We start from the raw sequence: 22,376 nt of genomic DNA on the forward strand, positions 1-22,376 counted from the left end.
ATGGACTGTGACAGGTACTCGGGTACCCTGATGGACTGTGACAGGTACTCGGTACTCTAATGGACTGTGACAGGTACTCGGTACTCTAATGGACTGTGACAGGTACTCGGGTACCCTGATGGGCCGTGACAGGTACTCGGGTACCCTGATGGGCCGTGACAGGTACTCGGGTACCCTGATGGGCCGTGACAGGTACTCGGGTACCCTGATGGGCCGTGACAGGTACTCGGGTACCCTGATGGGCCGTGACAGGTACTCGGGTACCCTGATGGGCCGTGACAGGTACTCGGGTACCCTGATGGGCCGTGACAGGTACTCGGGTACCCTGATGTGCCGTGACAGGTACTCGGGTACCCTGATGTGCCGTGACAGGTACTCGGGTACCCTGATGTGCCGTGACAGGTACTCGGGTACTCTGATGTGCCGTGACAGGTACTCGGGTACTCTGATGTGCCGTGACAGGTACTCGGGTACTCTGATGTGCCGTGACAGGTACTCGGGTACTCTGATGGGCTGTGACAGGTACTCGGGTACTCTGATGGGCTGTGACAGGTACTCGGTACTCTGATGGCCTGGTGACAGGTACTCGGGTACTCTGATGGCCTGGTGACAGGTACTCGGGTACTCTGATGGCCTGGTGACAGTACGGCAATACCACATGTGTGAGACTTTTACACAGCCTGGCCACATACAGAGCACTAACATTGATGTAGTACCTTCAGACGTTCTACGAGCAAAAATTACGCATCTCATTTCTCAACCACCTATTACACTTTTGAAGGCCCTGGAGTACCAGGACAATGGAATTTCCCATAAAATTACCCCATTTTGGAAAGCAAACACCCCAACGTATAATCTGTGAGGCATAATGAGTCTTTTGAACGGTTCATTTTTTTCCAGAAGTTTTTGGAATATGTGGAAAAAAATTTAAACGCATTTTTTTTTTTACACAAAATTGTCAATTTATAAGATATTTCTAACACATAGCATGTATATAGCAAAAATTACACCCCAAAATACATTCTGCTACTCCTCCCGAGTATGGCGATACCACATGTGTAGGACTTTTACACAGCCTGGCCACATAGAGAGGCCGAACATTGAAGTAGTATGTTCAGGCGTTCTAGGAGCATAAATGACACATCTCATTTCATTCCTACCCATCACACTTTTGAAGGTCCTGGACCACCAGGACAGTGAAATTACCCACAAAATGACCCCATTTTGGAAAGCAAACACCCCAACGTATATTCTATGAGACATGGGCTGGAGATAGGTACTTGGGTACGCTGATGGCCTGGTGACAGGTACTCGGGTACTCTGATGGCCTGGTGACAGGTACTCGGGTACTCTGATGGTCTGGCGACAGGTACTCGGGTACTCTGATGGTCTGGTGACAGGTACTCGGGTACTCTGATGGCCTGGTGGCAGGTACTCGGGTACTCTGATGGCCTGGTGACAGGTACTCGGGTACTCTGATGGCCTGGTGACAGGTACTCGGGTACTCTGATGGCCTGGTGACAGGTACTCGGGTACTCTGATGGCCTGGTGACAGGTACTCGGGTACTCTGATGGCCTGGTGACAGGTACTCGGGTACTCTGATGGCCTGGTGACAGGTACTCGGGTACTCTGATGGCCTGGTGACAGGTACTCTGATGGTTTGGTGACTGGTATTTGGGTACTCTGAAGGGCGGTGACAGGTACTCATATGGACTGTGACAGGTACTCTGGTACTCAGATGGACTGTGACAGGTACTCTGGTACACAGATGGACTGGAACAGGTACTCTGGTACACAGATGGACTGGAACAGGTACTCGGGTACTCAGATGGGCTGTGACAGGTACTCGGGTACCCTGATGGACTGTGACAGGTACTCGGTACTCTAATGGACTGTGACAGGTACTCGGGTACTCTAATGGACTGTGACAGGTACTCGGGTACTCTAATGGACTGTGACAGGTACTCGGGTACCCTAATGGACTGTGACAGGTACTCGGGTACCCTGATGGACTGTGACAGGTACTCGGTACTCTAATGGACTGTGACAGGTACTCGGTACTCTAATGGACTGTGACAGGTACTCGGGTACCCTGATGGGCCGTGACAGGTACTCGGGTACCCTGATGGGCCGTGACAGGTACTCGGGTACCCTGATGGGCCGTGACAGGTACTCGGGTACCCTGATGGGCCGTGACAGGTACTCGGGTACCCTGATGGGCCGTGACAGGTACTCGGGTACCCTGATGGGCCGTGACAGGTACTCGGGTACCCTGATGGGCCGTGACAGGTACTCGGGTACCCTGATGTGCCGTGACAGGTACTCGGGTACCCTGATGTGCCGTGACAGGTACTCGGGTACCCTGATGTGCCGTGACAGGTACTCGGGTACTCTGATGTGCCGTGACAGGTACTCGGGTACTCTGATGTGCCGTGACAGGTACTCGGGTACTCTGATGTGCCGTGACAGGTACTCGGGTACTCTGATGGGCTGTGACAGGTACTCGGGTACTCTGATGGGCTGTGACAGGTACTCGGTACTCTGATGGCCTGGTGACAGGTACTCGGGTACTCTGATGGCCTGGTGACAGGTACTCGGGTACTCTGATGGCCTGGTGACAGTACGGCAATACCACATGTGTGAGACTTTTACACAGCCTGGCCACATACAGAGCACTAACATTGATGTAGTACCTTCAGACGTTCTACGAGCAAAAATTACGCATCTCATTTCTCAACCACCTATTACACTTTTGAAGGCCCTGGAGTACCAGGACAATGGAATTTCCCATAAAATTACCCCATTTTGGAAAGCAAACACCCCAACGTATAATCTGTGAGGCATAATGAGTCTTTTGAACGGTTCATTTTTTTCCAGAAGTTTTTGGAATATGTGGAAAAAAATTTAAACACATTTTTTTTTTTACACAAAATTGTCAATTTATAAGATATTTCTAACACATAGCATGTATATAGCAAAAATTACACCCCAAAATACATTCTGCTACTCCTCCCGAGTATGGCGATACCACATGTGTAGGACTTTTACACAGCCTGGCCACATAGAGAGGCCGAACATTGAAGTAGTATGTTCAGGCGTTCTAGGAGCATAAATGACACATCTCATTTCATTCCTACCCATCACACTTTTGAAGGTCCTGGACCACCAGGACAGTGAAATTACCCACAAAATGACCCCATTTTGGAAAGCAAACACCCCAACGTATATTCTATGAGACATGGGCTGGAGATAGGTACTTGGGTACTCTGATGGCCTGGTGACAGGTACTCGGGTACTCTGATGGCCTGGTGACAGGTACTCGGGTACTCTGATGGTCTAGCGACAGGTACTCGGGTACTCTGATGGTCTGGTGACAGGTACTCGGGTACTCTGATGGCCTGGTGGCAGGTACTCGGGTACTCTGATGGCCTGGTGACAGGTACTCGGGTACTCTGATGGCCTGGTGACAGGTACTCGGGTACTCTGATGGCCTGGTGACAGGTACTCGGGTACTCTGATGGCCTGGTGACAGGTACTCGGGTACTCTGATGGCCTGGTGACAGGTACTCGGGTACTCTGATGGCCTGGTGACAGGTACTCGGGTACTCTGATGGCCTGGTGACAGGTACTCTGATGGTTTGGTGACTGGTATTTGGGTACTCTGAAGGGCGGTGACAGGTACTCATATGGACTGTGACAGGTACTCTGGTACTCAGATGGACTGTGACAGGTACTCTGGTACACAGATGGACTGGAACAGGTACTCTGGTACACAGATGGACTGGAACAGGTACTCGGGTACTCAGATGGGCTGTGACAGGTACTCGGGTACCCTGATGGACTGTGACAGGTACTCGGTACTCTAATGGACTGTGACAGGTACTCGGGTACTCTAATGGACTGTGACAGGTACTCGGGTACTCTAATGGACTGTGACAGGTACTCGGGTACCCTGATGGACTGTGACAGGTACTCGGTACTCTAATGGACTGTGACAGGTACTCGGTACTCTAATGGACTGTGACAGGTACTCGGGTACCCTGATGGGCCGTGACAGGTACTCGGGTACCCTGATGGGCCGTGACAGGTACTCGGGTACCCTGATGGCCCGTGACAGGTACTCGGGTACCCTGATGGGCCGTGACAGGTACTCGGGTACCCTGATGGGCCGTGACAGGTACTCGGGTACCCTGATGGGCCGTGACAGGTACTCGGGTACCCTGATGTGCCGTGACAGGTACTCGGGTACCCTGATGTGCCGTGACAGGTACTCGGGTACCCTGATGTGCCGTGACAGGTACTCGGGTACTCTGATGTGCCGTGACAGGTACTCGGGTACTCTGATGTGCCGTGACAGGTACTCGGGTACTCTGATGTGCCGTGACAGGTACTCGGGTACTCTGATGGGCCGTGACAGGTACTCGGGTACTCTGATGGGCTGTGACAGGTACTCGGGTACTCTGATGGGCTGTGACAGGTACTCGGGTACTCTGATGGGCTGTGACAGGTACTCGGGTACTCTGATGGGCTGTGACAGGTACTCGGGTACTCTGATGGACTGTGATTGACAGGTACTATGAGGGGTGGTGACAGGTCCTCTTTATTGGGGGGGGGGCAATCAGTATGATTGGTGTACACTGTATGCGGTAACGAGATGTTACCGCAATCTCCTCCTCACACACGATCGGTGTGTGAGGAGGAGAACCCGGTAACCTCCCGTTACCGCAGTTTGTTTACATTTTTGTGATCGGCTGTGAAAGGATCACAGCCAAACACATGGGTAAACAGCCGGCCAATGGCTGTTTACCAGCGTCGGTGACGAGCAGTGTTCCCGGGGAACACGCCGCCACCGACGTGCACGCGCAGCGCGATCGCGCGCATGCGCCGTGCACGTTCGGGGTGTGACCATCTGTGATCGGCCGATCACGTGGTAAACAGCCATAACGAATGGCTGTTCACCCCCTTCGGTGGCGAGCGGTGTCTCTGTGACACGCCGCCACCGAAGAAACAGGGATGCGCGCGCACAATCGCGCGCATTCCCTGTTTAAACGGGAGGCCGTCATATGACGGCCTCCCGCCACAATAGGTGCGCCGCCTGGCCGTCATTTGACGGCCGGCGGTCAGCAACTAGTTAAGGTAATTGTAATGGTTTGTCTTGAGTTATTTTTTCTGTTAGAGAAGAAAAATTGCTGATTCATTTGGTGCATTGACAGTGTGAATTGAAATTATTCAGTGTAAGGGTAATACTGAATTTTATTTGTAATAGTAGATAGACCTTGGATTCTTTGCTGTACAAGCATGCACACTTTGCATTCTTTGTTGTAAGAGCATACATATTACATACAGTACTTTGGATGTTTTTATTCTAAGGGTAGACATGCGAAATCTGAGAAATGCAAAATCCTCTACAGACATCATTTTTGGGTAACATACTGTACCTGGGTTTGTTTCACTCTCCCGGATAAGGAAGGTTCCAGGAGTGTTCTCTGGAGCTAATAGTTGTCTTTCCGCATCTTTTCGAGTAATGTTACTAAAAAAGAATCTGCAGACAGAAATATATATATTATCTGAAGGCGTACCATAAACATTTCCCCTCCAGATAGAGCTGTCAATTGATTATTATTCGAGAAATATGAGAAAACCTGATGGATTTGGAGTCCAAGGTTATTCATTCCATCATAGAAATCCAAGTAACAAGTGTCACACTGTGTTTCGGTAGCTAAAAATACCCCCATCATTAGGGCTAAATAATAGACAAAGTATATACGATACTGTATATGCTATGTATCGTAAAGTGAGAATGCTCTATTAAAGTGTTCCTAAACCCACAACAGTAAAATCAGTGTGCATATGCAGTAAAGCATGCTTGTTATACTCACTGTGGAACCTAAGGGGTTAAACTTCCACATTGTGTAAAAAGGCTGTTTTATCCTGTATTCTCTGATCATCCCCTCCTTACCCTGTCCCCAATCCATCTGCTGTTAGTACAGAGCCCTAGGAGGCAGTCTGCACATGCTCAGTTTGGTATCGATTGCTCAAATTTTTTTTTTTTTTTTGGGAGGGTTCATGTCAGCAGCACAAGGCCAATCAGCACTGTTCAGACAGAGAGTCATGTGGCATCATAGGACAGTCAGAGGAGAATGAAAACTCCTCCTACAAGCTTTAACCAGTGCTCAGCTGGGCACTGATAGAAGTCACTAGACTGCTATATACTGCTGATGAGAAAAGGTATTTAACAGTTTATATTTACTAAAATAATTGCATTTCCATTTTCTGTGTATTGTGGGAGACCAGCTATGTGAATGTAGGCTCCTGGGGTTAGTAACATTTTAGTAAATCCACTCCATTGCACAGTATATTTATTTTGAGTCACTGGCTGGCAGGATTGTGGATGGTGTATATGTGTAATAACCTAGGTTTCTCACATACACATGGCAAGGGAAAGGGGCCCCAGGGTATGTTTTCTATAATATTATTAATTTCTGTTCTAGGTCCTGGAGCCCAGAGACTCTTTAGAGCTTTGGGCGAGATAAAGCCTTGATCCCTAGGTTCACATCCTACTTGGTGGATGAACCTCATCATTAGTCTCCGCTGTCCACAGGCCTTTATATACGTGAGCTGACTGCTACTCAGGGCGCTCTCACTCTCTCATGATTTTTGCTGTAAGAATCTGCTGCTGCGTGAAAAGGCTGATTGCTGACAGAACACAAAAAGTGTTTGTTTTGGGGAGCCCACTGAGGGCACCATCTTAATCAGAAGCTGACTTGAGTTTAGTTAGTGACCTGGACGAATAAAGATTTTGTTTGTTTTATGCAATGGATTTGCGGTACAAAGCCCTTCTGCATTGAACTGTGTTTGCTGACTTGGTGTTCTTTACAATAGTATGGAATGAATGTTGTAGGGATTGTTTAGATACATTTAATAATTTTACTGTTGTACAAACACAAGTTACAGAGTCGATGTCCATGTTATTTTAGTCCTAATGAAGCGGATACATTTTGCCACTTCCCACCCAGCCCCGTCTTCCTTTTAACTGGACTATTACACCTCTGGGGCGGGAAGGTCGGTCCAAAGGAAAGGTCCCACCAGCTCCTGTTTACTAGAGACTGGGAGCTGTCTTTGAGCACACTCTCAGCACAGGAACCTTTGCTGACTATGGACACATATGTGTGGTGTATGGTCGTTAATGGCGCAATGCCGGAGCATATACAGTGCATCCGAAAAGTATTCACAGCGTTTCGCTTTTTCCACATCTTGTTATGCTACAGCCTTAATCCAAAATGGATTAAATTAATTATTTTGCTCAAAATTCTACAAACAATACCCCATACTGACAACCTGAATTTTTTGCAAATTTATTAAAAATAAAAAACAAAAGAAATTACATATACATAAGTATTCACAACCTTTACCATGACACTCAAAATTGATCTCAGGTGCATCCTGTTGCCACTGACCATCCTTGAGATGTTTCTACAACTTGATTGAAGTCAATTCAGTTGAGTGGACATGATTTGGAAAAGCGCACACCTGTCTATATAAGGTTAACAGTGCATGTCAGAGCACAAACCAAACCATGAAGTCCAAGGAATTGTCTGTAGACCTCTGAGGCAGGATTGTATGGAGGTACAGATGTGGGGAAGGGTACAGAATTTTTTTATCTGCAGCATTGGAGGTCCCACTAAGCACAGTGGCCTCCATCATCTGTAAATGGAAGAAGTTTGGAACCACAAGGACTCTTCCTAGAGTGGGCCACCCGACCAAACTGAGTGATCAGAGGATAAGGGCCTTAGTCAGGGAGGTGAGCAAGAACCCGATGGTCACTCAGACAGAGCTATAGCGATTCTCTACGGAAAGAGGAGAATCTTCCAGAAGAACAACCATCTCTGGAGCACTTCACCAATCAGACCTGTTTGGTAGAGTGGCCAGACGGAAGCAACTCCTCAGTAGAAAGCACATGACAGCCCGCCTGGAGTTTGCCAAAAGGCACCTGAAGGACTCTCAGACCATGAGAAACAAAATTCTCTGGTCTGATGAAACAAAGATTGAACTCTTTTGGCCTGAATGGCAAGGGTCATGTCTGGAGGAAGCCAGGCACCGCTCATCACCTGGCTAAAACTATCCCTACAGTGAAGCATGGAGGTAGCAGCATCATGCTGTGGGGATGTTTTTCAGCAGCAGGAACTTGGAGACTAGTCAGGATAGAGTGAAAGATGAATGCAGCAATGTACAGAGACATCCTTAATGAAAACCTGCTCCAGAGCACTCTGGACCTCAGACTGGGGCGAAGGTTCCTCCTCCAACAGGACAACGACCCTAAGCACACAGCCGAGCTAACAAAGGAGTGGCTACAGGACAACTCTGTGAATGTCCTTAAGTGGCCCAGCCAGTGCCCAGACTTGAACCCGATTGAACATCTCTGGAGAGATCTGAAAATGGCTGTGCACCGACGCTCCCCATCCAACCTGATGGAGCTTGAGAGGACCTACAAAGAAGAATGGGGAAAAACTGCCCAGAAATAGGTGTGCCAAGCTTGTAGGGTTATATTCAAAAAGACTTGAGGTTGTAATTGGTGCCAAAAGTGCTTCAACAAGGTATTGAGCAAAGGCTGTGAATACTTATGTACATGGGATTGTTTTAGTTTTTGAGTTTGAATACATTTTCAAAGATTTCAAACTTCTTTCACTTTGTCATTATGGGGTATTTTTGTGAAGTTTAAAGGAACATAAGAAATTAAATCCATTTTGAAATAAGGCTGTAGCATAACAAAATGTGGAAAAAGTGAAGTAATGTGCATACTTTCCGTATACACTGTATGCCCTGGATACATATTGGCTGGTTATTTTCATGTTGGAATACAATCATTTGGACTTTAAAACCATTGGTATGGTTGTTTCATATTTGAGAGCTGCCTACTAGAGCTTCTGTACTCTATAACAAGAGACCTTACTTTACATACCCAAATGAAAAAATAACTCTACATCCAGAAGGAACTCCATAATATCTTGCCCATACTCCTCTAGTAAGTTGTATTACCAGTGGGGCGTTTCTACTCACTTCTTTTAAAAACACTGAATCTCCACACTGGAGTCACAGACATCAAAGAATATTGACAAAGGTTTTACCTTTGCCTATTTGAGTAAAAACTAGAACTAGAAAAATAAGTTATATCTGGAGTTTCATTATAAGTGAATTGCCACCTTCCTGAACCTCGTGTGAGTCACTCTATGTACAGAGTTCAGCAGTGCTCTAAGTACAGAGTGCAGGGTTTGGGTATGTGTTATGTACAGAGTGCAGAGTTCAGCTGTGCTCTATGTACAGACAGAGTGCAGAGTTCAGCTGTGCTCTATGTACAGACAGAGTGCAGAGTTCAGCTGTGCTCTATGTACAGACAGAGTGCAGAGTTCAGCAGTGCTCTATGTAGAGTGTACAGGGTTCAGGTGTGCGCTACATACAGAGTGCAGAGATCAGCAGTGCTCTATGTAGCATGTACAGGGTTCAGGTGTGCGCTATATACAGAGTGCAGAGTTCAGCAGTGCTCTATGTAGCGTGAACAGGGTTCAGCTGTGCGCTACATACAGAGTGCAGAGTTCAGCACTGCTCTATGTAAAATGTACAGGGTTCAGGTGTGCGCTACATACAGAGTGCAGAGTTCAGCAGTGCTCTAAGTACAGAGTGCAGGGTTTGGGTATGCGTTATGTACAGAGTGCAGAGTTTAGCTGTGCTCTATGTACAGACAGAGTGCAGAGTTCAGCAGTACTCTATGTAGAGTGTACAGGGTTCAGGTGTGCGCTACATACAGAGTGCAGAGTTCAGCAGTGCTCTATGTAGAGTGTACAGGGTTCAGGTGTGCGCTACATACAGAATGCAGAGTTCAGCATTGCTCTATGTAGAGTGTACAGGGTTCAGGTGTGTGCTACATATAGAGTTCAGCAGTGCTCTATGTAGAGTGTACAGGTTTCAGGTGTGTGTGCAACATACAGAGTGCAGAGTTCAGCAGTGCACTATGTATAGAGTGCACAATTCAGCAGTGCTCTATGTACAGTAGAGTGTACAGGGTTCAGGTGTGTGCTACATACAGAGTGCAGAGTTCAGCAGTGCTCTATGTAGAGTGTACAGGGTTCAGGTGTGCGCTACATACAGAGTGCAGAGTTCAGCAGTGCTCTATGTAGAGTGTACAGGTTTCAGGTGTGCGCTACATACAGAGTGCAGAGTTCAGCAGTGCTCTATGTAGAGTGTACAGGTTTCAGGTGTGAGCTACATACAGAGTGCAGAGTTCAGCAGTGCTCTATGTAGAGTGTACAGGTTTCAGGTGTGAGCTACATACAGAGTGCAGAGTTCAGCAGTGCTCTATGTAGAGTGTACAGGTTTCAGGTGTGAGCTACATACAGAGTGCAGAGTTCAGCAGTGCTCTATGTAGAGTGTACAGGTTTCAGGTGTGAGCTACATACAGAGTGCAGAGTTCAGCAGTGCTCTATGTAGAGTGTACAGGTTTCAGGTGTGAGCTACATACAGAGTGCAGAGTTCAGCAGTGCTCTATGTACTTAGTACTGTAGTTTGGGACAGCATAGGACTGGTCCATTTTAAACCAAAATGGCATCCCCTTTCCTCCAAATCACCCTCCTCTCACCCCCAAACCCCCCTCCTTAAGTATCTGAAAGAAAAGCATGATGCAGCTTGGTTTGATAGGAGAGTTGATATTTTAGTCTACAGGGTGGGGACAGGCTTCAGGAAGTGATGTGTGCACCTCCTTCTTCTTCACATCTCCCTGCACTCCAAGGCATGTGTTGGGAGAGGGAGGGATCAGTGCAGCTACTAGGAGAGTAATGCTCTCAGTGTGCGGCACGCACAGAGCCAGTGCTGGAGGTGGCGTAACAGAGTTCCAGACAAAAAAAGCCCTGCAGTAGATCTAAATGAGAATCAAAGGAGACAATCAAAACAAGTGTTGTAACAAGTGTGGTGAGCTTAAGACAGAGTGACACTGAATTGTGAGGCAAGGTGGGAATACAGAGCAACACAAAGGAAGTCTTCAGGTAATATTTTTGTAGTTCATTGTGCAAAAAATCACATTAAATGTAACATAGTGTTTTGTTTTTTGTCTTTTTTTGCAAAAAAATTATTATTTGGTAACCCACTCACTTTTCCGATTCCAATCCGGCAACCAGTGTGACATAATTACTGGGGATATAGCCTTCTTGGCCACTGACCTCGGACTTTGCAAACCACCACTCTCCATTGGTGCTGGGAAAAGAAGGGAGCTTTGATGAAATGAACAATGCCAGAAAAGTGAGAATAATGACGGAATATTTACATATACAAAATAAAGCTTAGCAATTTCCTTAATAAATATACACTATATTGTCAAAAGTATTAATACACCTGCCTTTACAGGCACATGAACTTTAATGGCATCCCAGTCTTAGTCCGTAGGGTTTGATATTGAGTTGGCCCATCCTTTGCAGCTATAACAGCTTCAACTCTTCTGGGAAGGCTGTCCACAAGGTTTAGGAGTGTGTCTATGGGAATGTTTGACCATTCTTCCAGAAGCGCATCTGTGAGGTCAGGCACTGATGTTGGACGAGAAGGCCTGCCGTCTCTGCTATAATTCATCCCAAGGGTGTTCTATCAGGTTTTGTGAGCTTCTTGAGGCTATGGACCAATGTGAGTGTGCAATGTACAGGGATAAGGACAATTGTAGACACTACTCAGGTTGAACTGGATGGACTGGTGTCTTTATTCAACCTTACTAACTATATAACTATGTAGGTCAGGACTCGGTGCAGCCCAGTCAAGTTCCTCTGCCCCAAACTTGCTCATCTATGTCTTTATGGACCTTGCTTTGTGAACTGGTTCAAATCATTTGGTGGAGGGAGGATTATGGTGTGGGGCTGCTTTTCAGGGGTTAGACTTGGCCCTTTAGTTCCAGTGAAGGGAACTCTTAAGGCGTCAGCATACCAAGACATTTTGGACAATTTCATGCTTCCAACTTTGTGGGAACAGTTTGGGGATGGCCCCTTCCTTTTCCAACATGACTGCGCACCAGTGTACAAAGCAAGGTCCATAAAGACATGGATGAGCGAGTTTGGGGTGGAGGAACTTGACAGTCTTGCACAGAGTCCTGACCTCAACCCTTTAGGATAAATTAGAGTGGAGACTGTGAGCCAGGCCTTCTTGTCCAATATCAGTGCCTGACCTCACAAATTTGATTCTAGAAGAATGCACAAACATCCCCATAGACACATCCCTATACCTTGTGGACAGCCTTCCTAGAAGAGTTGAAGCTGTTATAGCTGAAAAGGGTGGGCCAACTCAATATTGAACCCTACAGACTAAGACCGGGATGCCATTAAAGTTCATGTGCGTGTAAAGGCAGGTGTCCCAATACTTTTGACAATATCATGTACATGGGATCAAATAAAAACAAGGGGAGGTAATGGAAGGGGAAAGTGATAAAAACTCATTGAGAAGGAAGGAAAAAACAGAGGTGAAAGAAGAGGGGATAAAAGGAAAAGAAAGGAAGAGAAGTGGGGATGAAAGAAGAGAACAGGAAAGGCGCAAAAAGGGAAGGGAATGGAAAGAAAGGGGGAAGAGATGAAAGAAAGGAACAAAGTATCCTGTACCAGAAAGGAAGATAAGAAGAAAGGGGGGGGGGGGGGGGGTAGAAAGGGCCAGCAGGGTGTGGAACAGAAGTGGAAAAAAAATCAGGGGAGGGTAAAGAAAGGGGACAGGGGAGGAAGGAAGGGGAGATGAAAGATCAGAACATAATGTCATTTATAGGAGAGGAAGGTAAGTGTCAGACTCTGTTTACACCTATGCAGGAATGACAGTATGTGCACGTTTTGCATGTTACTGTCTGTCCTAAAGGTGCTAAAGGCTTTTTTAAATTGCACAGAAAGATTTGTACAATGAGTGGGGATATGTCCTCTTAAACAGCGGCCACCAGAACAAGTTTTTAACCGTGGCATGATTTTCCCTTTACCTTCTGTTTATGTGACAACTTTAAAAGTTTGGATTTCCTATCATTTTTATGTATTAGGTAACGATCATCAGGACAAATCCCCTTTAGTGGGGGCACGGTAATAAAAAGCAGATGGGGTTGTAACCCCTCACTGCTTTATCCAAAACCAAAAGTTTTGAATTTGCTTACAAAACGGGATGAAATAAGGAAATATTGTGGTCCAATGGAATGAAAGGTAGAGTCGAATATGGACAATAAGGGAAAAGAAGGGGATGAAATGGACAGAAAGGGAAAATAGGGGGATAGAAAGCACAGGAAGGGAAATGAAGGGGGTGAAATGGACAGAAAGGGAAAGGGAGGGGACAAAATGGAAGGGAAGGGAAAGGGGACAAAATGGAAGGGACAGTAAAGGAAGGGGAAACAATGGAAGGGAAGGAAAAGGGGAAAAAATGGAAGGGAAGGGAAAGGAAGAAGACAAATGGACAGTAAGGGAAACAAAGGGGACAAAATGGAAGGAAAATGAAAGGAAGGAGACAAAATGGAAAGGAAGGGAAAGGAAGGGGACAAAATGGATGGGAAGGAATAGGAAAGGGACAAAATGGAACAGAAGGGAAAGGAAGGGGATGAAATTGATGGGAATGGAAAGGAAGGGGGAAAATGGATGGTAAGGGAAAGAAAGGGGACAAAATGGAATGGAAGGGAAAGGAAAAAAGGAGGATGAAAAGGATGGGAAGGGAATAGAAGAGGACAAAATGGATGGGAAAGGAAAGAGACGAAATGGATGGGAAGGGAAAGGAAGGGGACAAAATGGAAGGGGAAGGAAAGGTAAGGGATAAAATGGATGGGAAGGGAAAGGAAGGGGATCAAATGGATGGGAAGAAAAAGGAAGGGACAAAATGGAAGAGAAGGAAATGGATGTGAAAGGAAAGAAATGGGACAAAATAGAAGGGAAGGGAAAGGAAGGGCATGAAATGGATGGGAAGGGGAAGGAAAAAAAGGGGATGAAAAGGATGGGAAGGGAATAGAAGGGGACAAAATGGATGGGAAAGGAAGGAGACAAAATGGATGGGAAGGGAAAGGAAGGGGACAGCATGGAAGGGAAAGGAAAGGGATAAAATGGATGGGAAGGGAAAGGAAGGGGACCAAATGGACAGGAAGGGAGAAAAAGGAGACAACATGGACAGGAAAGGGAAAGGAAGGGAGCAAGATGGAAGGGAAAGGAAAGGAAAGGAAAGGGATGAAAGGATGGGAAAGACAGAAAGGGGCAAAATGGACAGGAAAGGAAAAGGACAAAATGGAAGAGTGAGAAAGGGGACAAAATGGACAGGAAGGGAAAGGAAAGACAAAATTGATGGTAAGGGAAAGGAAGGGGACAAAATGGATGGGAAAGGAGAGGAAGGGGGTTAAATAGGGAAGGGGAAGGGAATGGAAGGAAAGGAAAAGGAAGGGGATGAAATGGACACTAAAGGAAAGGAGGGGGACAGAATCCAAGGGAAAGAAATAAACAAAGAAAGGAACACTATGGAAAGGAAACATTAACAAACATTATGAACAGGAAAGGACGGTAAGGGGAAAGAAAAGAAGGAGACTGAAGGAATAGGAGGTGTGGAAAATGGATAGCAATGAAAAGGAAGGAGACATACTGGAAGGTAAGAGAGAGAAGAAAGATCATGATAACAAAGAAGATAATGTTATGAACACGAGAGAAAATAAAAGGAAACGTGAACAGAATGGAATGGAAGTAAAGGAGAAGGAAGGGGGCAAAGTCAAACATAAACATAATGTCATATATACTAGATATACTATATATACACAAGGAAGTGAGAGAGTGGAAGGCAAGAAAGTGATAGGAAAAAGGGAAAAGGATGTGGAAGTAGATAGAAAAAAGACATATAGAATAGAAGAGAAATGAAGGGGAAGTAAAGGAAGATAGAAAGAAAATGTAAAAATTGCAAATTAAGAGGACAAAAGGTAAGGGGAATGGATGGAAGAGAAAATAAAATAGAGAAAAAGAAAAGTAATGAAATAAAGTGGGTCGAAGGGTAAAGAGAAAGGGCACAAAAAGTTAGAGAAGGGAAAAGAGCAAGGCACGGAAGAATACAGTACAAGGGAACACAAAGGAAGGCAAAGATGATGGAAGGAAAGGGAAAAAATAGAAAATGAATGGTAAGTAAAAAGAAGACGAAGGGAAAGAAAAGGGACAGGAAAAGTAAGGGGGAAAAAGGAAACATGACTGGAAGGGGAAAGTGTTAGACAGCTTTAATTAACACAGATAAATGGTTATATCACTCAGGATTTAAATCTGTCAGTTCAGGACAAGCCATATCTGAAAACCTTTACCAAGTGTCTCACCACCCCTACCATCATCCATTGTATGGAGGAAAGAAAAGCAGAACTCACTCAGACAGGAGCTGGAGCTTCTCCCCTTTCTGTAGCTGGAGATCTCCATTATTAATTGGAGTGTAGTCATACACAGCAACAACAAACTTCTTCCCTGTGTCATTAGAGAGGGAATCAATGAGACACCGAGCACTACTACACATTATTATTTTCTCTGTAAGGTATATCTGATTTTATAACACATTGAATCCCTGCAGTGAATATATTTGTGGAAATTATCTGCAGATGTTTTTTGAAGTAATGCAGTTACAGTGCCTTGCAAAAGTATTCACCCCCCCTTGGCTTTTTACCTATTTTGTTACATTACACCCTTTAGTTCAATGTTTTTTAAATCTGAATTACAGTATATGTGATGGATCCGAACACAACAGTCTAAGTTGGCGAAGTAAAATTAGAAAAATATATACATAAAACTATTTTTCAGAAATAAAAAACTGATAATTGGCATGTGCGTATGTATTCACCTATAAGCCCATAAAAAACTCTGGTGCAACCAAATACCATCAGAAGTCACATAATTAGTGAAATGATGGCCACCTGTGTGCAATCTAAGTGTCACACGATCTGTCATTACATATACAAGAGGCACCAATAACCAAACACTGTCATGAAGACCAAGGAACTCTTCAAACAAGTAAGGGACAATGTTGTTGAGAAGTACAAGTCAGGGTTAGGTTATAAAAAAATATCCAAATCTTTCATGATCCCTAGGAGCACTATCAAATCTATCATAACCAAATGGAAAGAACATGGCACAACAGCAAACCTGCCAAGAGATGGCCGTACACCAAAACTCACAGACCGGGCAAGGAGGGCATTAATCAGAGAGGCAGCACAGAGACCTAAGGTAACCCTGGAGGAGCTGCAGAGTTCCACAGCAGAGACTGGGGTATCTGTACATAGGACGACAATAAGCCATACGCTCCATAGAGTTGGGCTTTATGGCAGAGTGGCCAGAAGAAAGCCATTACTTTCATCAAAAAACAATATGGCACATTTTGAATTTGTGAAAAGGCATGTGGGAGACTCCCAAAATGTATGGAGGAAGGTGCTCTGGTCTGATGAGACTAATATTGAACTTTTTGGCCATCAAAGAAAATGGTATGTCTGGAGCAAACCCAACACATCACATCACCCAAAGAACACCATCCCCACAGTGAAACATGGTGGTGGCAGCATCATGCTGAGGGGATGTTTTTCAGGAATTGGGACTGGGAAACTGGTCAGGGTTGAGGGAAAGATGGATGGTGCTAAATACAGGGATATTCTTCAGCAAAACCTGTACCCCTCTGTGTGTGTTTTGAGGCTAGGACGGAGGTTCACCTTCCAGCAGGACAATGACCCTAAAGTGCTAAAGCAACACTTGCGTGGTTTAAAGAGAAACATGTAAATGTGTTGAAATTGCCTAGTCAAAGCCCAGACCTCAATCCAATAGAAAATCTGTGGTCAGATTTAAAGAGGAGCTGCACCTTTAAAAAAAAATATTAAAAGCCAGCAGCTACAAATATTGCAGCTGCTGACTTTTAATAAATTGACACTTACCTGTCCCAGGGTCCAGCGATATCGGCTGCAGATGATGAGCGATCGCTCTGTCAGGGAATCAGGAAGTGAAGCATTGCGGCTTCACTGCCCGGTTCCCTACTGCGCATACACGAGTTGCGCTGTGCGTCTCCACTGGTCCTTGCTGTGTCCTGGGAACTGTGTGTTTCCCAGAACACAATGGGGGGGGGGGGGCATCTGCGGCTAGCAGCGGCGGTCTTGTCCCGGAAGTGGGTACAGATACCTGGATTATCCAGGTATCTGCACCCCCTCCCCCCTGAAAGGTGCCAATTGTGGCACCGGAGGGGGGGAGGGATCAGATGAGCGGAACTTCCACTTCAGGGTGGAGGTCCGCTTTAAAGATTGCTGTTCACAAGCGCAAACCATCCAACTTGAAGGAGCTGGAGCAGTTTTGCAAGGAGGAATGGGCAAAAATTCCAGTGGTAAGATGTGGCAAGCTCATAGAGACTTATCCAAAGTGACTTGGAGCCGTGATAGCCGCAAAAGGTGGCTCTACAAAGTATTGACTATAGGGGGGTGAATAGTTATGCACATTGACTTTTTCTGTTATTTTGCCCTATTTGTTGTTTGCTTCACAATAATTATATATTTTTTTAAGGAAGGGTTAATCCCCCTGTCAATTCTTTCCCCTCTGTGTTTTATTTGGGAGATTTCTGTTTACTTCACAGGAAGTGAAAGGAAATCTCCCCAAGGTGAGGGGGGGTTCCCCTCTTAGACAGTTGTCACTAGAACAGGTGTCCCCATTGAAACATTCCCCCTAACCGCTTGCTCTCATAGCAACTCAACAATTTAGAATTTTCCATCACATTCTATACAAAACAATAATCACCAAGAAAAACTGAGTATATATTCAGCACTTTACATATTAAACAAAAATTTTGCATTAATATGTTCAAACAAAAACTCTGGGGACTTACCTTGATTTGACTTCATGTTTTGGTGGGCAAAATTCTGTGGTCGGGAGGCTGGAATCTGTAGCCGAAATGCAAATCAGACACAAAATGTATCAATTGATTACATTAAATCAAATGCAGATCGCAATAATTCAAAGTTCTGTACTTCCTAATCTACAATCCCCAAACAAGCAGCTGTGTATCAGATTGGGACTACTATATACAACACCCAAAAAATAAAGCAATCACAGCAAGATTCAGTTAAATTCATAACCCCCTCTTTGAATGTAAATACACAAAAAAAATAAAAAAAATAAAGTACACATCAAATCAATACATATATGCTTTGTTTCATTGGTTTGATATATATATATATATATTATTCTATTTTATTTATGTATTTACAAATAGTGGGAGGGTTATGTATTTAATTGAATTGTGCTGTGAGTACTGTATTTTTTGAGTATTAAATCACAACAATTGTGAATGAATAATATTTAATTCCCTACAGAGAATGCAAGTAGATGGTTTAATCAATAAATACATGTTTTATCACAGAGGGATGTTTAGGGATGCAATAAAATTTTAGTAAAAAAGAAAATGTATTTGTTATACATATTAACCCTTAGTTTAATTGGCTACTGGGTATTGAACTTTCTTTTTCTAGTCCCGTCGTACGTGTTGTACGTCACCACGTTTTTGATGGTCAGAATTTGGTGTGACCGTGTGTATGCAAGGCAGCTTGAGCGAAATCCCTTCGGAATTCCGTTGGGAAAACCATCAGAGCTTTTTCCAACCAAAATTCTGATTGTGTGTACGTGGCATAAAAAGAGATTTTCCACTCACTTTGGACAGATTTTCTCGTACTTACTGTTATTTATTTGGGACAAGAAATTAGGGTAATTCTCACCAATGGGACATTGACAGAAAAAATACCAATACATTCTCTGTTCAACTTTTGTTTTTAAGTTTTGGCTTTGGATAACACATTTTTTTTTTGTCATTGGGTACAGTAGGCTTAAAGTGGTTGTAAACCCTTACAACACACTTTGACCTACAGGTAAGCCTAGATTAAGGCTTAGCTGTAGGTCCAAGAAATATCTCCTAAACCTATACAGATTGGGAGATATTTGCCCGAAGACAGGCACCGCTGTCTACGGTGCATGCGCCGTAGACAGCGGCGCGCAGGAGCACTGAGCGCGGCACCGTCAACGACGGAGATGCCGCGCGTGTCGGCTCCCGTGCCCAGGGAATGAAAGAGGAAGTAAACTCATCAGGGTTTACTTCCTCTTTAATTTATAAAGCTTGAACACAAAGGTGGAGGGAGATCTTTGTTCTAGCCAAGTAACTGTAATGTTTGCCATGTCATTGGACACAGCTAAGAATAAATGTCACTTTTTTTTTTAATCACCGTGTTTCGGCTTTGTGAATTTAACCTCATGTCTGTAAATGTAATGAACATTTTAGTATATCATGCCCATTAGCAGCACAAATGTGGAAGAAGACAACTTGGGTATGGGGTTTCCTGATGCCCACAATCCCCAATGGGTCCTGATTACCAGAAAACTGTATCGGAGGAACCTGCCATAGTATGGTTGATTTACTAAGCTCTATAGGTAGTGCACAGCCCCAAACTGTCCCTGATTTCGAGGGACTGTCCCTGATTTGTAACAAAGTCCCTCTGTCCATCTTTCCACCTCATTTGTCCCTCACTGATCTATATAGTTGTATATAAAATGCACTATTTAGCTTTCAAAAGGTGTTTCCCTGTGCTAAATCTTTCATCCAATTTCTAAATTGCTGCATTTGTAAATGTCAAAACCAGTATAAAGGAATAGTAGTAGAAAAAAAGCACCTGTGGGTTTAACCAATCATTGTTTTTGTATAAGTCTCCTTTGAGAGTGGCAGGGTGTGTGTCCTATGCCTACATACTTTTGCTAATGGGTGTCCCTTTTTCCCATCTCAAAAAATTGGGAGGTATGGTAGTGCACTCTACCAGTGCAGTTGCTCCAGAGCTTAGAATAGGAGGTAAAGCTTCACTTTGCAAAGTATACCCAATCACATGCAAGGAAAATAACAAAAACAGCATTTTTACCTGCACATGATTGGATAATGGAAGTCAGCAGAGCTTCTGCTCATTTACTAAGCTCTGGAGCAACTGCTTTAGTAAATCAACCCCCCAGTATGTACATAAGAAGGCACAGCTTTGTTTCCGTTAAACCCAAAGACTGTGACTTTTCCTTACTGCATTGTTTCTTCCAAGGGGTACTGTGGGTTTGTTGACTCTGTGAAACTTGCCATGTTCTGTTGCGAGACAGTCTTTGTTCTCCTATGTGAGTTAAGTTCTCTAATATGTGGTTTGCTGCAGTGTGTAGGTTGTTTTTGTGGTATTCCTGTGTGTCATTCTTGTGCGAGAGGAAATCACACTGCAAACCCTAATATTAACGAAATACTCTGAGTGTTCGGAAAAGATTATCTATTAATAAGTGGTTGTGTAAGTCCACTAGTAGAATCGCTCAACTAATCACCATATGAGCATCCATATGGCGCAGTCCGCGTGACCAAAAAATTAATACACAAAAGGAAGGAAAGAAATCCTACCAAGAAGGTCACATGTGCGGAACACCACCGTTGAATAAAAATATATTTATTGTAGAAAAAGCACCATAATTAATAAACAAAAATAACAGAAATACTAGTGAAGATATCTTCCACAACTAAATTGAAAAAATAGAACGTTGTCTTAGGAAAGGTCATAGCTGCACTAGCATCCATTCATCCCAGCAATCACACTTCTACAGATCTTGGTACTGAATGAACTGGGTGCAAATGGTTGAAGCACAATATAGTTCAAGTGAGGTTCCAACAAACCACCAATAGGGTGTGTATATCCACTGACCGGATGCTACAAGGCAGCTTCAATATTCAAGAGCTGCCCAGGAAGAGTGTAAAATATCTAGTTTGAGGCGTTACCTTATGACTACAGGTATTCCCTGAACATTCAGGCTTGTGGTAACCAGAGTCGAGCATGGGAAAACGACCACCAGCGTGATGCAAAGAAAGGTCCCGGGGAATAGTTCATGAAGTGGGGGGGTGGTGGGAAGGTTGGAGGTTTGTATGCCTGAAGGTTTTTGGATGTGGAGACACCGCGGAAGATTGCTATCTGTGCTTAACCGTATCATGGTCCTGTCTGCTTTTTGCACAGAGGAGCTGGGAGTTACAGGTGGATGATCTGGTGATGAAGGATAAGACGGCTGAGGTGGTGAGATGATGGTGTTTCCCAGTATGCATTATCCAGAATGTCATTAGAGGCTTCCATGCTGTAAAACAAAATGGCCTCGTTTTCTTTTCACCTTCACCTTCAGGCATACAAACCTCCAACCTTCCCACCATCTCCCCTCTTGATTAACTATTCCCCGGGACCTTTTTTTTGCATCAGGTTGACTTTCCCATGCTTGACTCTGGTTACCAGAAAAAGACAACTTCTCCTGCGCTCTGGTGTCTCGGTCTTCAAAGTGTGATACCGACAGTTTAAGATGGTAGTGTCAAAAAGGTCTTGCATCCCTCCTTAGAATATTTGGTATTCAAATACTGGAGAAAAACAAAACAAAAAAGGAAGGCGCACTGACCTAGTGCATTACCATAAATGGAGCTTTATTGAAAACAGAACACATAGCAAAATGGCTACTCACAAACAAGTATTGATTAAAGGCATAATCAATAAAATTGGATCCATCGCACCGAACATCGACACATCCAGATCTGATGTCAGATAAATTGATTGATGAATACCCCAACGTAAACGGCTGATGCGTTTCTGGGGAGAACCCCTTTCCTCAGAGCCAGGCCTCTGGTTACCACCAGCCTGAATTTTCATGGAATACCTGTAGTCATAGCGTAACGCTTCAATGAGCACAGCAGCAGGATTTTAGGAAATGTCCCCATGAATCAAACTACATATTTTACACTATTCCTGGGCAACTCTTGAATACTGAAGCCGCCTCGCAGCATCCATGCCAGTGGATATACACACCTTATTAAAGGTTTATTGGAACCTCACTAGAACTATATTGTGCATCAACCATTTGCACCCAGTTCATTCAGTACCAAGATCTGTAGAAGTGTGATTGCTGGGATGAATGGACGGGAGCCCAGCTGCAACCTTTCCTAAGACAACGTTGTCTTTTTTGAATTTAGTTGTGGAAGATATCTGCGCTGGTATTTCTGTTATTTTTGTTTCTTAATTATGGTGCTTTTTCTACAATAAATATATTTTTATTCAACTGTGGTGTTCCGCACATGTGACCTTCTTGGTAGAATTTCTTTCCTTCCTTTTGTGTGAAGATGTATACTACACCATAGGGGGAAAGAGCTAGAATGATTTTGTAAAGAATATAAAAGTTTTTTTATTGCTGTAAATGATGTTGGTGATGTAAGGCAATGGTTCTCAACCTCAATTCCCCCCAACGGCCATGTTTTGGGAACTTACCTTAGATAAAATAGCTCTTATCGATAACATGTCATTAATATTGATTTAAAGTAGCTGTGCAAAGCAAAGGAAAAC

The 22,376-nt window shown here is 44.4% G+C and overlaps 1 protein-coding gene across 1 annotated transcript in view; it reads right to left on the bottom strand.

The window, feature by feature from the left end:
• Positions 1–22,376, bottom strand: part of BLK (BLK proto-oncogene, Src family tyrosine kinase) — a 115,571-nt gene that overhangs the window by 74,387 nt on the left and 18,808 nt on the right. The window contains exons 3-6 of the mRNA XM_077489036.1: positions 17,837–17,891; positions 15,360–15,453; positions 11,141–11,242; positions 5,440–5,543 (exon numbers count right to left, since the gene is read on the bottom strand). Of these exons, the coding sequence (XP_077345162.1) occupies positions 5,440–5,543; positions 11,141–11,242; positions 15,360–15,453; positions 17,837–17,891 (355 nt within the window). The remainder of the gene's footprint in view (positions 1–5,439; positions 5,544–11,140; positions 11,243–15,359; positions 15,454–17,836; positions 17,892–22,376) is intronic.

The sequence above is a fragment of the Lithobates pipiens genome, unplaced genomic scaffold (genome assembly GCF_037356315.1).
Source record: "Lithobates pipiens isolate NorthernLeopardFrog02 unplaced genomic scaffold, aLitPip1_a1.2 Scaffold_18, whole genome shotgun sequence".
Lineage (NCBI taxonomy): Eukaryota > Metazoa > Chordata > Amphibia > Anura > Ranidae > Lithobates > Lithobates pipiens.